The following is a 13,760-nucleotide window of genomic DNA, read 5'->3' as shown; positions in this document are numbered from 1 at the left end:
GCAGGGTGATACAGATAGGAGGAGCTGTGAGTCTCCGCCCCCTGCAGGGTGATACAGAGAGGAGGAGCTGTGAGTCTCCGCCCCCTGCAGGGTGATACAGATAGGAGGAGCTGTGAGTCTTCTCCCCCTGCAGGGTGATACAGATAGGAGGAGCTGTGAGTCTCCGCCCCCTGCAGGGTGATACAGATAGGAGGAGCTGTGAGTCTCCGCCCCCTGCAGGGTGATACAGATAGGAGGAGCTGTGAGTCTCCGCCCCCTGCAGGGTGATACAGATAGGAGGAGCTGTGAGTCTCCTCCCCCTGCAGGGTGATACAGATAGGAGGAGCTGTGAGTCTCCTTCCCCTGCAGGGTGATACAGATAGGAGGAGCTGTGAGTCTCCGCCCCCTGCAGGGTGATACAGATAGGAGGAGCTGTGAGTCTCCTCCCCCTGCAGGGTGATACAGATAGGAGGAGCTGTGAGTCTCCTCCCCCTGCAGGGTGATACAGATAGGAGGAGCTGTGAGTCTCCTTCCCCTGCAGGGTGATACAGATAGGAGGAGCTGTGAGTCTCCGCCCCCTGCAGGGTGATACAGATAGGAGGAGCTGTGAGTCTCCGCCCCCTGCAGGGTGATACAGATAGGAGGAGCTGTGAGTCTCCTCCCCCTGCAGGGTGATACAGATAGGAGGAGCTGTGAGTCTCCTCCCCCTGCAGGGTGATACAGATAGGAGGAGCTGTGAGTCTCCTCCCCCTGCAGGGTGATACAGAGAGGAGGAGCTGTGAGTCTCCTCCCCCTGTAGGGTGATACAGATAGGAGGAGCTGTGAGTCTCCTTCCCCTGCAGGGTGATACAGATAGGAAGAGCTGTGAGTCTCCGCCCCCTGCAGGGTGATACAGATAGGAGGAGCTGTGAGTCTCCGCCCCCTGCAGGGTGATATAGATAGGAGGAGCTGTGAGTCTCCTCCCCCTGCAGGGTGATACAGAGAGGAGGAGCTGTGAGTCTCCTCCCCCTGCAGGGTGATACAGATAGGAGGAGCTGTGAGTCTCCTCCCCCTGCAGGGTGATACAGATAGGAGGAGCTGTGAGTCTCCTCCCCCTGCAGGGTGATACAGAGAGGAGGAGCTGTGAGTCTCCTCCCCCTGTAGGGTGATACAGATAGGAGGAGCTGTGAGTCTCCGCCCCCTGCAGGGTGATACAGATAGGAGGAGCTGTGAGTCTCCTTCCCCTGCAGGGTGATACAGATAGGAGAAGCTGTGAGTCTCCGCCCCCTGCAGGGTGATATAGATAGGAGGAGCTGTGAGTCTCCTTCCCCTGCAGGGTGATACAGAGAGGAGGAGCTGTGAGTCTCCTTCCCCTGCAGGGTGATACAGAGAGGAGGAGCTGTGAGTCTCTGCCCCCTGCAGGGTGATACAGAGAGGAGGAGCTGTGAGTCTCCTCCCCCTGCAGGGTGATACAGAGAGGAGGAGCTGTGAGTCTCCTTCCCCTGCAGGGTGATAGAGAGAGGAGGAGCTGGGAGTCTCCGCCCCCTGCAGGGTGATAGAGAGAGGAGGCGCTGGGAGTCTCCGCCCCCTGCAGGGTGATACAGATAGGAGGAGCTGTGAGTCTCCTCCCCCTGCAGGGTGATACAGAGAGGAGGAGCTGTGAGTCTCCTTCCCCTGCAGGGTGATACAGAGAGGAGGAGCTGTGAGTCTCCTTCCCCTGCAGGGTGATACAGAGAGGAGGAGCTGTGAGTCTCCTCCCCCTGCAGGGTGATACAGATAGGAGGAGCTGTAAGTCTCCTTCCCCTGCAGGGTGATAGAGAGAGGAGGAGCTGGGAGTCTCCTTCCCCTGCAGGGTGATAGAGAGAGGAGGAGCTGGGAGTCTCCGCCCCCTGCAGGGTGATAGAGAGAGGAGGAGCTGGGAGTCTCCGCCCCCTGCAGGGTGATAGAGAGGAGGAGCTGTGAGTCTCCTCCCCCTGCAGGGAGATACAGAGAGGAGGAGCTGTGAGTCTCCGCCCCCTGCAGGGTGATACAGAGAGGAGGAGCTGTGAGTCTCCTTCCCCTGCAGGGTGATACAGATAGGAGGAGCTGTGAGTCTCCGCCCCCTGCAGGGTGATACAGAGAGGAGGAGCTGTGAGTCTCCTTCCCCTGCAGGGTGGTACAGAGAGGAGGAGCTGTGAGTCTCCTTCCCCTGCAGGGTGGTACAGAGAGGAGGAGCTGTGAGTCTCCGCCCCCTGCAGGGTGATACAGAGAGGAGGAGCTGTGAGTCTCCTCCCCCTGCAGGGTGATACAGATAGGAGGAGCTATGAGTCTCCTTCCCCTGCAGGGTGATAGAGAGAGGAGGAGCTGTGAATCTCCTTCCCCTGCAGGGTGATAGAGAGAGGAGGAGCTGGGAGTCTCCGCCCCCTGCAGGGTGATAGAGAGGAGGAGCTGTGAGTCTCCGCCCCCTGCAGGGTGATACAGATAGGAGGAGCTGTGAGTCTCCGCCCCCTGCAGGGTGATACAGATAGGAGGAGCTATGAGTCTCCTCCCCCTGCAGGGTGATACAGATAGGAGGAGCTGTGAGTCTCCTTCCCCTGCAGGGTGATAGAGAGAGGAGGAGCTGGGAGTCTCCTTCCCCTGCAGGGTGATAGAGAGAGGAGGAGCTGTGAGTCTCCTTCCCCTGCAGGGTGGTACAGAGAGGAGGAGCTGTGAGTCTCCGCCCCCTGCAGGGTGATACAGATAGGAGGAGCTGTGAATCTCCTTCCCCTGCAGGGTGATAGAGAGAGGAGGAGCTGTGAGTCTCCTTCCCCTGCAGGGTGATACAGAGAGGAGGAGCTGTGAGTCTCCTCCCCCTGCAGGGTGATACAGATAGGAGGAGCTGTGAATCTCCTTCCCCTGCAGGGTGATAGAGAGAGGAGGAGCTGTGAGTCTCCGCCCCCTGCAGGGTGATAGAGAGAGGAGGAGCTGTGAGTCTCCGCCCCCTGCAGGGTGATAAGAGAGAGGAGGAGCTGTGAGTCTCCGCCCCCTGCAGGGTGATACAGATAGGAGGAGCTGTGAGTCTCCTCCCCCTGCAGGGTGATACAGAGAGGAGGAGCTGTGAGTCTCCTCCACCTGCAGGGTGATACAGAGAGGAGGAGCTGTGAGTCTCCGCCCCCTGCAGGGTGATACAGATAGGAGGAACTGTGAGTGTCCTCCCCCTGCAGGGTGATACAGAGAGGAGGAGCTGTGAGTCTCCTCCCCCTGCAGGGTGATACAGAGAGGAGGAGCTGTGAGTCTCCTTCCCCTGCAGGGTGATAGAGAGAGGAGGAGCTGGGAGTCTCCGCCCCCTGCAGGGTGATAGAGAGAGGAGGAGCTGGGAGTCTCCGCCCCCTGCAGGGTGATACAGATAGGAGGAGCTGTGAGTGTCCTCCCCCTGCAGGGTGATACAGAGAGGAGGAGCTGTGAGTCTCCGCCCCCTGCAGGGTGATAGAGAGAGGAGGAGCTGTGAGTCTCCTCCCCCTGCAGGGTGATACAGAGAGGAGGAGCTGTGAGTCTCCGCCCCCTGCAGGGTGATACAGAGGAGGAGCTGTGAGTCTCCGCCCCCTGCAGGGTGATACAGAGAGGAGGAGCTGTGAGTCTCCGCCCCCTGCAGGGTGATACAGAGAGGAGGAGCTGGGAGTCTCCGCCCCCTGCAGGGTGATACAGATAGGAGGAGCTGGGAGTCTCCTCCCCCTGCAGGGTGATAGATAGGAGGAGCTGGGAGTCTCCGCCCCCTGCAGGGTGATACAGAGAGGAGGAGCTGGGAGTCTCCGCCCCCTGCAGGGTGATAGAGAGGAGGAGCTGGGAGTCTCCGCCCCCTGCAGGGTGATAGAGAGGAGGAGCTGGGAGTCTCCTCCCCCTGCAGGGTGATACAGAGAGGAGGAGCTGGGAGTCTCCGCCCCCTGCAGGGTGACACATGTGTAATGCCGCCTCTCTCCTGCAGGCTGATCGTCGCTCTGTCGGTGACGTTGGGGATGTTCGTTATGGAGCTGGCTGGATTCTTCTCCGGGGTGTCCATGTTCAACAACACCCAGGGCGTCCTGTGTATCCTTCTGTGTTGCCCTAGTGCAGACATTAATGGTTCTCCCGCAGTATCATCAGACATGCTGCACGGCCTGCTGGCTATGTTTTCTATTATTGGTTCACCTGGGCGCAGTGACATCACCGGAATGTTCTGTGATGTCATTACCACTGTGATGTCATCGTATTCCTGGAAAGCTGCCCAGTACAGCCGTCACACAGCGCCATCTGCAGGCGTTGATCACGTTATGTCAACCGATCTCTCCTGTGATGTCTCCTTACCTCTCGCAGTGCCATCTGGTGGCTGATGTGGTAATCCCTTTTGCAGCATGCAGTGTGTGTCAGCAGGGGGCGCTTTACTGTCTTTCTTGCTGCGGGGAGTGGTCACCATCATTGTTTGTCCATAACCCCTTCCTGCAGCCATCGGGGCCCACGTCAGCGCCTCCGTGGCCCTACTGTTCTACCTCTTCGAGGCCTGGACGTGCGCCGTGTACTGGTGGATATTTGCTTTCTGCAGGTAAGTGCCGAGGACTCCTTTCTGCTTTATTACTTGTCCTCCTCACGCACAGACCCTGTCACTGCCTTCCTTGACTCTCTGGTATCAGCCCTGGCCGCCCACTGCTCCGCATCGGTCAGCCTGTCCTTGTTTGTCACCCAGAAGTGGGAGTGCGCCACCTATTGGTATATCTTTGGCTTCTGCAGGTACAGTGGGCTCTGGTGGGGTTAGAGAAAGGGGAGGAAAAGATGACGGAAGGACCCCTAAGAGGAGCGATGAGGAGGGACCAACAAATGTAGTAATGGCTGCACCAGCGTGGCTCCTCTCCATCCTCTCATTCTCTTCACTGGTGTGGTCGCCCTCTGTTGGACAATCATGATACTACGTCTAGCGATACTTAAATCTACTGCTGCAATATAAATGATTCACCCCCCCCCCCCCATTGTAAATATGGTTTATTAGCAACATGTCCAAATTTTCTGCAGTTTCCAATAAACCAGTGAAACAAGAACAATGAATATTGCTGAACATAACTAATTCAGCACAAAATGCAGAATTATTCAACTTGTCATGACAGCCGTGATTAGTAGAGCTCATCTGGCTGTTATGACCTGCTGCAGACGTGATGTACAAACATATAGAAACACTTTCTGTACTATAATGAAACACGGCAGGGGCTCTTGTGATGTCTACAGTGAAACACGGCAGGGGCTCGGTGATGTCTACAGTGAAGCATGGCGGGGGCTCTTGTGATGTCTACAGTGAAACACGGCAGGGGCTCGGTGATGCCTACAGTGGAGCATGGCAGGGGCTCGGTGATGCCTACAGTGGAGCATGGCGGGGGCTCGGTGATGTCTACAGTGAAGCACGGCGGGGGGCTCTGTGATGTCTACAGTGAAACACGGCAGGGGCTCGGTGATGTCTACAGTGAAGCACGGCGGGGGGCTCGGTGATGTCTACAGTGAAACACGGCAGGGGCTCGGTGATGCCTACAGTGAAGCACGGCGGGGGCTCTTGTGATGTCTACAGTGAAACACGGCAGGGGCTCGGTGATGTCTACAGTGAAGCATGGCGGGGGCTCTTGTGATGTCTACAGTGAAACACGGCAGGGGCTCGGTGATGCCTACAGTGGAGCATGGCAGGGGCTCGGTGATGCCTACAGTGGAGCATGGCGGGGGCTCGGTGATGTCTACAGTGAAGCACGGCGGGGGGCTCTGTGATGTCTACAGTGAAACACGGCAGGGGCTCGGTGATGTCTACAGTGAAGCACGGCGGGGGGCTCGGTGATGTCTACAGTGAAACACGGCAGGGGCTCGGTGATGCCTACAGTGAAGCACGGCGGGGGCTCGGTGATACCTACAGTGGAGCATGGCGGGGGCTCGGTGATGTCTACAGTGGAGCATGGCGGGGGCTCGGTGATGTCTACAGTGAAGCACGGCGGGGGGCTCTGTGATGTCTACAGTGAAGCATGGCGGGGGCTCTGTGATGTCTACAGTGAAACACGGCAGGGGCTCGGTGATGTCTACAGTGAAGCACGGCGGGGGCTCGGTGATGCCTACAGTGAAGCATGGCGGGGGCTCTGTGATGTCTACAGTGAAGCATGGCGGGGGCTCTGTGATGTCTACAGTGAAGCATGGCGGGGGCTCTGTGATGTCTACAGTGAAGCATGGCGGGGGCTCGGTGATGTCTACAGTGAAGCACGGCGGGGGCTCTGTGATGTCTACAGTGAAACACGGCAGGGGCTCGGTGATGTCTACAGTGAAGCACGGCGGGGGCTCGGTGATGTCTACAGTGAAGCACGGCGGGGGCTCGGTGATGTCTACAGTGAAGCACGGCGGGGGCTCGGTGATGCCTACAATGGAGCATGGCAGGGGCTCGGTGATGCCTACAGTGGAGAATGGCGGGGGCTCGTTGATGCCTACAGTGAAGCACGGCGGGGGCTCGGTGATGTCTACAGTGAAGCACGGCGGGGGCTCGGTGATGTCTACAGTGAAGCACGGCGGGGGCTCGGTGATGTCTACAGTGAAGCACGGCGGGGGCTCGGTGATGTCTACAGTGAAGCACGGCGGGGGCTCGGTGATGCCTACAGTGGAGCATGGCGGGGGCTCTGTGATGTCTACAGTGAAACACGGCAGGGGCTCGGTGATGCCTACAGTGGAGAATGGCGGGGGCTCGTTGATGCCTACAGTGAAGCACGGCGGGGGCTCGGTGATGTCTACAGTGAAGCACGGCGGGGGCTCGGTGATGTCTACAGTGAAGCACGGCGGGGGCTCGGTGATGCCTACAGTGAAGCACGGCGGGGGCTCGGTGATGTCTACAGTGAAGCACGGCGGGGGCTCGGTGATGCCTACAGTGAAGCACGGCGGGGGCTCGGTGATAAATACAGTGAAGCATGGCGGGGGGCTCTGTGATGTCTACAGTGAAGCACGGCGGGGGCTCTGTGATGTCTACAGTGAAGCACGGCGGGGGCTCGGTGATGTCTACAGTGAAGCACGGCGGGGGCTCGGTGATGTCTACAGTGAAGCACGGCGGGGGGGCTCTGTAATGTCTACAGTGAAGCACGGCGGGGGCTCGGTGATGTCTACAGTGAAGCACGGCGGGGGCTCGGTGATGTCTACAGTGAAGCACGGCGGGGGCTCGGTGATGTCTACAGTGAAGCACGGCGGGGGGGGGCTCTGTAATGTCTACAGTGAAGCACGGCGGGGGGGGCTCTGTGATGTCTACAGTGAAGCACGGCGGGGGCTCTGTGATGTCTACAGTGAAGCACGGCGGGGGCTCTGTGATGTCTACAGTGAAGCACGGCGGGGGCTCTGATGTCTACAGTGAAGCACGGCGGGGGCTCGGTGATGTCTACAGTGAAGCACGGCGGGGGGGAGCTCGGTGATGTCTACAGTGAAGCACGACATGCGTTTAGTGATAAATACAGTGAAGCACGGCGGGGGCTCTGTGATGTCTACAGTGAAGCACGGCGGGGTCTCTGTGATGTCTACAGTGGAGCATGGCGGGGGCTCTGTGATGTCTACAGTGAAGCACGGTGGGGGCTCGGTGATGCCTACAATGAAGCACAGCGGGGGCTCGGTGATGTCTACAGTGAAGCATGGCGTGGGCTCAGTGATGCCTACAGTGAAGCACGGCGGGGGCTCTGTGATGTCTACAATGAAACACAGCGGGGGCTCGGTGATGTCTACAGTGAAGCACGGCAGGGGCTCGGTGATGCCTACAGTGAAGCAAGGTGTGGGTTTAGTGATAAATACAGTAAAGCCCGGCGGGGGCTCTGTGATGTCTACAGTGAAGCACGGCGGGGGCTCTGTGATGTCTACAGTGAAGCACGGCGGGGGTTCGGTGATGTTTGCAGTGAAGCACGGCGGGGGGCTCGGTGATGCCTACAGTGAAGCACGGCGAGGGGGCTCGGTGATGCCTACAGTGATGCATGGCGGGGGGCTCGGTGATGTCTGCAGTGAAGCATGGCGGGGGGCTCTGTGATGCCTACAGTGAAGCACGGCGAGGGGGCTCGGTGATGTCTGCAGTGAAGCACGGCGGGGGGGCTCGGTGATGTCTACAGTGAAGCATGGCGGGGGCTCAGTGATGCCTACAGTGAAGCACGGCGGGGGCTCTGTGATGTCTACAATGAAGCACGGCGGGGGCTCAGTGATGCCTACAGTGAAGCACGGCGGGGGCTCGGTGATGTCTACAGTGAAGCACGGCGGGGGCTCGGTGATGTCTACAGTGAAGCACGGCGGGGGCTCGGTGATGTCTACAGTGAAGCACGGCGGGGGCTCTGTGATGTCTACAGTGAAGCACGGCGGGGGGGGGCTCGGTGATGCCTACAGTGAAGCACGACATGGGTTTAGTGATAAATACAGTGAAGCACGGCGGGGGCTCTGTGATGTCTACAGTGAAGCACGGCGGGTGCTCTGTGATGTCTACAGTGAAGCACGGCGGGGGCTCTGTGATGTCTACAGTGAAGCACGGCGGGGGCTCTGTGATGTCTACAGTGAAGCACGGTGGGGGCTCGGTGATGCCTACAATGAAGCACAGCGGGGGCTCGGTGATGTCTACAGTGAAGCATGGCGAGGGGGCTCGGTGATGCCTACAGTGATGCATGGCGGGGGGCTCGGTGATGTCTGCAGTGAAGCATGGCGGGGGGCTCTGTGATGCCTACAGTGAAGCACGGCGAGGGGGCTCGGTGATGTCTGCAGTGAAGCACGGCGGGGGGGCTCGGTGATGTCTACAGTGAAGCATGGCGGGGGCTCAGTGATGCCTACAGTGAAGCACGGCGGGGGCTCTGTGATGTCTACAATGAAGCACGGCGGGGGCTCAGTGATGCCTACAGTGAAGCACGGCGGGGGCTCGGTGATGTCTACAGTGAAGCACGGCGGGGGCTCGGTGATGTCTACAGTGAAGCACGGCGGGGGCTCGGTGATGTCTACAGTGAAGCACGGCGGGGGCTCGGTGATGTCTACAGTGAAGCACGGCGGGGGCTCTGTGATGTCTACAGTGAAGCACGGCGGGGGGGGGGCTCGGTGATGCCTACAGTGAAGCACGACATGGGTTTAGTGATAAATACAGTGAAGCACGGCGGGGGCTCTGTGATGTCTACAGTGAAGCACGGCGGGTGCTCTGTGATGTCTACAGTGAAGCACGGCGGGGGCTCTGTGATGTCTACAGTGAAGCACGGCGGGGGCTCTGTGATGTCTACAGTGAAGCACGGTGGGGGCTCGGTGATGCCTACAATGAAGCACAGCGGGGGCTCGGTGATGTCTACAGTGAAGCATGGCGGGGGCTCAGTGATGCCTACAGTGAAGCACGGCGGGGGCTCTGTGATGTCTACAATGAAATACAGCGGGGGCTCGGTGATGTCTACATTGAAGCACGGCAGGGGCTCGGTGATGCCTACAGTGAAGCATGGTGTGGGTTTAGTGATAAATACAGTAAAGCACGGCGGGGGCTCTGTGATGTCTACATTGAAGCACGGCGGGGGCTCGGTGATGTCTACAGTGAAGCACGGCGGGGGCGCTGTGATGTCTACAGTGAAGCACGGCGGGGCTCTGTGATGTCTACAGTGAAGCACGGCGGGGGCTCTGTGATGTCTACAGTGAAGCACGGCGGGGCTCTGATGTCTACAGTTAAGCCCGGCGGGGGCTCTGTGATGTCTACATTGAAGCCCGGCGGGGGCTCTGTGATGTCTACATTGAAGCACGGCGGGGGCTCTGTGATGTCTACAGTGAAGCACGGCGGGGTCTCTGTGATGTCTACAGTGAAGCACGGCGGGGGCTCTGTGATGTCTACAGTGAAGCACGGCGGGGGCTCTGTGATGCCTACAGTGAAGCACGGCGAGGGGGCTCGGTGATGTCTGCAGTGAAGCACGGCGGGGGGGCTCGGTGATGTCTACAGTGAAGCATGGCGGGGGCTCAGTGATGCCTACAGTGAAGCACGGCGGGGGCTCTGTGATGTCTACAATGAAACACAGCGGGGGCTCGGTGATGTCTACATTGAAGCACGGCAGGGGCTCGGTGATGCCTACAGTGAAGCATGGTGTGGGTTTAGTGATAAATACAGTAAAGCACGGTGGGGGCTCTGTGATGTCTACATTGAAGCACGGCGGGGGCGCTGTGATGTCTACAGTGAAGCACGGCGGGGCTCTGATGTCTACAGTTAAGCACGGCGGGGGCTATGTGATGTCTACAGTGAAGCACGGCGGGGGCTCGGTGATGTTTGCAGTGAAGCACGGTGGGGGGCTCGGTGATGCCTACAGTGAAGCACGGCGGGGGGGCTCGGTGATGCCTGCAGTGAAGCATGGCGGAGGGCTCGGTGATGCCTACAGTGAAGCATGGCGGGGCACTCGGTAATGCCTACAGTGAAGCACGGAGGGGGGCTCGGTGATGCCTACAGTGAAGCATGGCGTGGGTTTAGTGATAAATACAGTGAAGCACGGCAGGGGCTCTGTGATGTCTACAGTGAAGCACGGCGGGGGTTCGGTGATGTTTGCAGTGAAGCACGGCGGGGGGCTCGGTGATGCTTACAGTGAAGCACGGCGAGGGGGCTCGGTGATGCCTACAGTGATGCATGGCGGGGGGCTCGGTGATGTCTGCAGTGAAGCATGGTGGGGGGCTCGGTGATGCCTGCAGTGAAGCATGGCGGGGGCTCGGTAATGTCTACAATGAAGCACGGCGGGGGCTCGGTGATGTTTGCAGTGAAGCATGGCGGGGGGCTCGGTGATGCCTACAGTGAAGCATGGCGGGGGGCTCGGTGATGCCTTCAGTGAAGCACGGCGGGGGCTCGGTAATGTCTACAGTGAAGCACGGCGGGGGCTCGGTAATGTCTACAGTGAAGCACGGCGGGGGCTCGGTAATGTCTACAGTGAAGCACGGCGGGGGCTCGGTAATGTCTACAGTGAAGCACGGCGGGGGCTCGGTAATGTCTACAGTGAAGCACGGCGGGGGCTCGGTAATGTCTACAGTGAAGCACGGCGGGGGCTCGGTAATGTCTACAGTGAAGCACGGCGGGGGCTCGGTAATGTCTACAGTGAAGCACGGCGGGGGCTCGGTAATGTCTACAGTGAAGCACGGCGGGGGCTCGGTAATGTCTACAGTGAAGCACGGCGGGGGCTCGGTAATGTCTACAGTGAAGCACGGCGGGGGCTCGGTAATGTCTACAGTGAAGCACGGCGGGGGGCTCGGTGATGCCTACAGTGAAGCACGGCGAGGGGGCTCGGTGATGTCTGCAGTGAAGCATGGCGGGAGGGCTCGGTGATGCCTACAGTGAAGCACGGCGGGGGCTCTGTGATGTCTACAGTGAAGCATGGCGGGGGCTCGTTGCTTTGCTTTTTCTGTCATTATAAACCTGCAGCATGTGGAGGGCAAGATGATTAAATCAAGTATCGGGAAATCCTTGGAGAAAACGTCCTGTCTTCTGTGAGAAGTTGAAGGTGGGGCGTCATAAGACCTTGTTACAGGACAATGATCCCCAGCACCTCACAGTCCACCACTGCTCGGTTTACAATGGAGGGTTGAATGATTTTAGTTGCAGCTGTATATTGTGCTGCAGCCGTCACATAGGATCTGAAGCATGGAGAAGAGACAGGATGGGCTCCCGGCCTGTGGAGTAAATGTTCCCATTCATTGACAGCAGACAGAGATCCTTCAACCTCGGCACAAAGACCGTCTCGTTTACCCTGTGTGAATGTGACTGTATGAAATGTAGAACAAGGGCGGAGGAGGGTAAGATGGACGCTACACATGTCTTGATATCTGTTCTGATGTGTTTTCTTCCAACAGTGCCCTCCCAGCCTTCACAGAAATCATCGTATTCATCGCTGTGTTAGGAATGAAGCGGAAGCCCTTGTGATGTTATAACCAGCACTGTGATGTCAGCGCCGGCCTTCTGATGTCATCACCAATTCTCTGATGTCATCACCAGTCCTCTGATGTCAGCTCCGGCCTTCTGATGTCACCTGTCCTCTGATGTCAGCTCTGGCCTTCTGATGTCATCACCAGTCCTCTGATGTCAGCTCTGGCCGTCTGATGTCATCACCAGTCCTCTGATGTCAGCTCTGGCCGTCTGATGTTATCACCTGTCCTCTGATGTCATCGCCAGTCCTCTGATGTCAGCTCCAGGCCTTCTGATGTCATCACCAGTCCTCTGATGTCAGCTCCGGCCTTCTGATGTCATCACCAGTCCTCTAATGTCAGATCTGGCCTTCTGATGTCATCACCAGTCCTCTGATGTCAGCTCCGGCCTTCTGTTGTCATCACCAGTCCTCTAATGTCAGATCTGGCCTTCTGATGTTATCACCTGTCCTCTGATGTTATCACCTGTCCTCTGATGTCAGCTCCAGGCCTTCTGATGTCATCACCAGTCCTCTGATGTCAGCTCCGGCCTTCTGATGTCATCACCAGTCCTCTAATGTCAGATCTGGCCTTCTGATGTTATCACCTGTCCTCTGATGTTATCACCAGTCCTCTGATGTCATCACCAGTCCTCTGATGTCAGCTCCAGGCCTTCTGATGTCATCACCAGTCCTCTGATGTCAGCTCCGGCCTTCTGATGTCATCACCAGTCCTCTAATGTCAGATCTGGCCTTCTGATGTCATCACCAGTCCTCTGATGTCAGCTCCGGCCTTCTGTTGTCATCACCAGTCCTCTAATGTCAGATCTGGCCTTCTGATGTTATCACCTGTCCTCTGATGTTATCACCTGTCCTCTGATGTCAGCTCCAGGCCTTCTGATGTCATCACCAGTCCTCTGATGTCAGCTCCGGCCTTCTGATGTCATCACCAGTCCTCTAATGTCAGATCTGGCCTTCTGATGTTATCACCTGTCCTCTGATGTTATCACCAGTCCTCTGATGTTATCACCAGTCCTCTGATGTCAGCTCCAGGCATTCTGATGTCATCACCAGTCCTCTGATGTCAGCTCCGGCCTTCTGATGTCATCACCAGTCCTCTAATGTCAGATCTGGCCTTCTGATGTCATCACCAGTCCTCTGATGTCAGCTCCGGCCTTCTGATGTCATCACCAGTCCTCTAATGTCAGATCTGGCCTTCTGATGTTATCACCTGTCCTCTAATGTCAGATCTGGCCTTCTGATGTTATCACCTGTCCTCTGATGTCATCACCAGTCCTCTGATGTCATCACCAGTCCTCTGATGTCATCACCAGTCCTCTGATGTCAGTTCCGGCCTTCTGATGTCATCACCAGTCCTCTGATGTCATCACCAGTCCTCTGATGTCAGCTCCGGCCTTCTGATGTCATCACCAGTCCTCTGATGTCAGCTCCGGCCTTCTGATGTCATCACCAGTCCTCTGATGTCAGCTCTGGCCTTCTGATGTCATCACCAGTCCTCTGATGTCATCACCAGTCCTCTGATGTCAGTTCCGGCCTTCTGATGTCATCACCAGTCCTCTGATGTCAGCTCCGGCCTTCTGATGTCATCACCAGTCCTCTGATGTCAGCTCCGGCCTTCTGATGTCATCACCAGTCCTCTGATGTCAGCTCCGGCCTTCTGATGTCATCACCAGTCCTCTGATGTCAGCTCCGGCCTTCTGATGTCAGCTCCGGCCTTCTGATGTCATCACCAGTCCTCTGATGTCATCACCAGTCCTCTGATGTCAGCTCCGGCCTTCTGATGTCATCACCAGTCCTCTGATGTCGGCTCCGGCCTTCTGATGTCATCACCAGTCCTCTGATGTCAGCTCCAGGCCTTCTGATGTCATCACCAGTCCTCTGATGTCAGCTCCAGGCCTTCTGATGTCATCACCAGTCCTCTGATGTCAGCTCCGGCCTTCT

At 57.8% G+C, this 13,760-nt stretch overlaps 1 protein-coding gene across 2 annotated transcripts in view; it reads left to right on the top strand.

The window, feature by feature from the left end:
• The window catches only part of TMEM107 (transmembrane protein 107), an 84,517-nt gene extending 71,425 nt beyond the window's left edge, over positions 1-13,092 (top strand). The window contains exons 4-6 of one of the 2 annotated variants that reach the window (XM_073650995.1): positions 3,899-3,999; positions 4,581-4,677; positions 11,749-13,092. In XM_073650995.1, the coding sequence (XP_073507096.1) occupies positions 3,899-3,999; positions 4,581-4,677; positions 11,749-11,818 (268 nt within the window). In that variant the 3' untranslated portion in view covers positions 11,819-13,092. Of the gene's footprint in view, positions 1-3,898; positions 4,000-4,395; positions 4,493-4,580; positions 4,678-11,748 lie in introns of both variants that reach the window. The other variant, XM_073650996.1, reaches the window with a different exon arrangement.
• The last annotated feature ends 668 nt before the right edge of the window (positions 13,093-13,760 follow it).

Source organism: Phyllobates terribilis, unplaced genomic scaffold (assembly GCF_046119375.1).
Source record: "Phyllobates terribilis strain yellow unplaced genomic scaffold, ASM4611937v1 Scaffold_11__3_contigs__length_659146591, whole genome shotgun sequence".
Lineage (NCBI taxonomy): Eukaryota > Metazoa > Chordata > Amphibia > Anura > Dendrobatidae > Phyllobates > Phyllobates terribilis.
The sequence above is the reverse complement of the archived record's forward strand: the minus strand, read 5'-3'. Positions and strand labels throughout refer to the sequence as shown.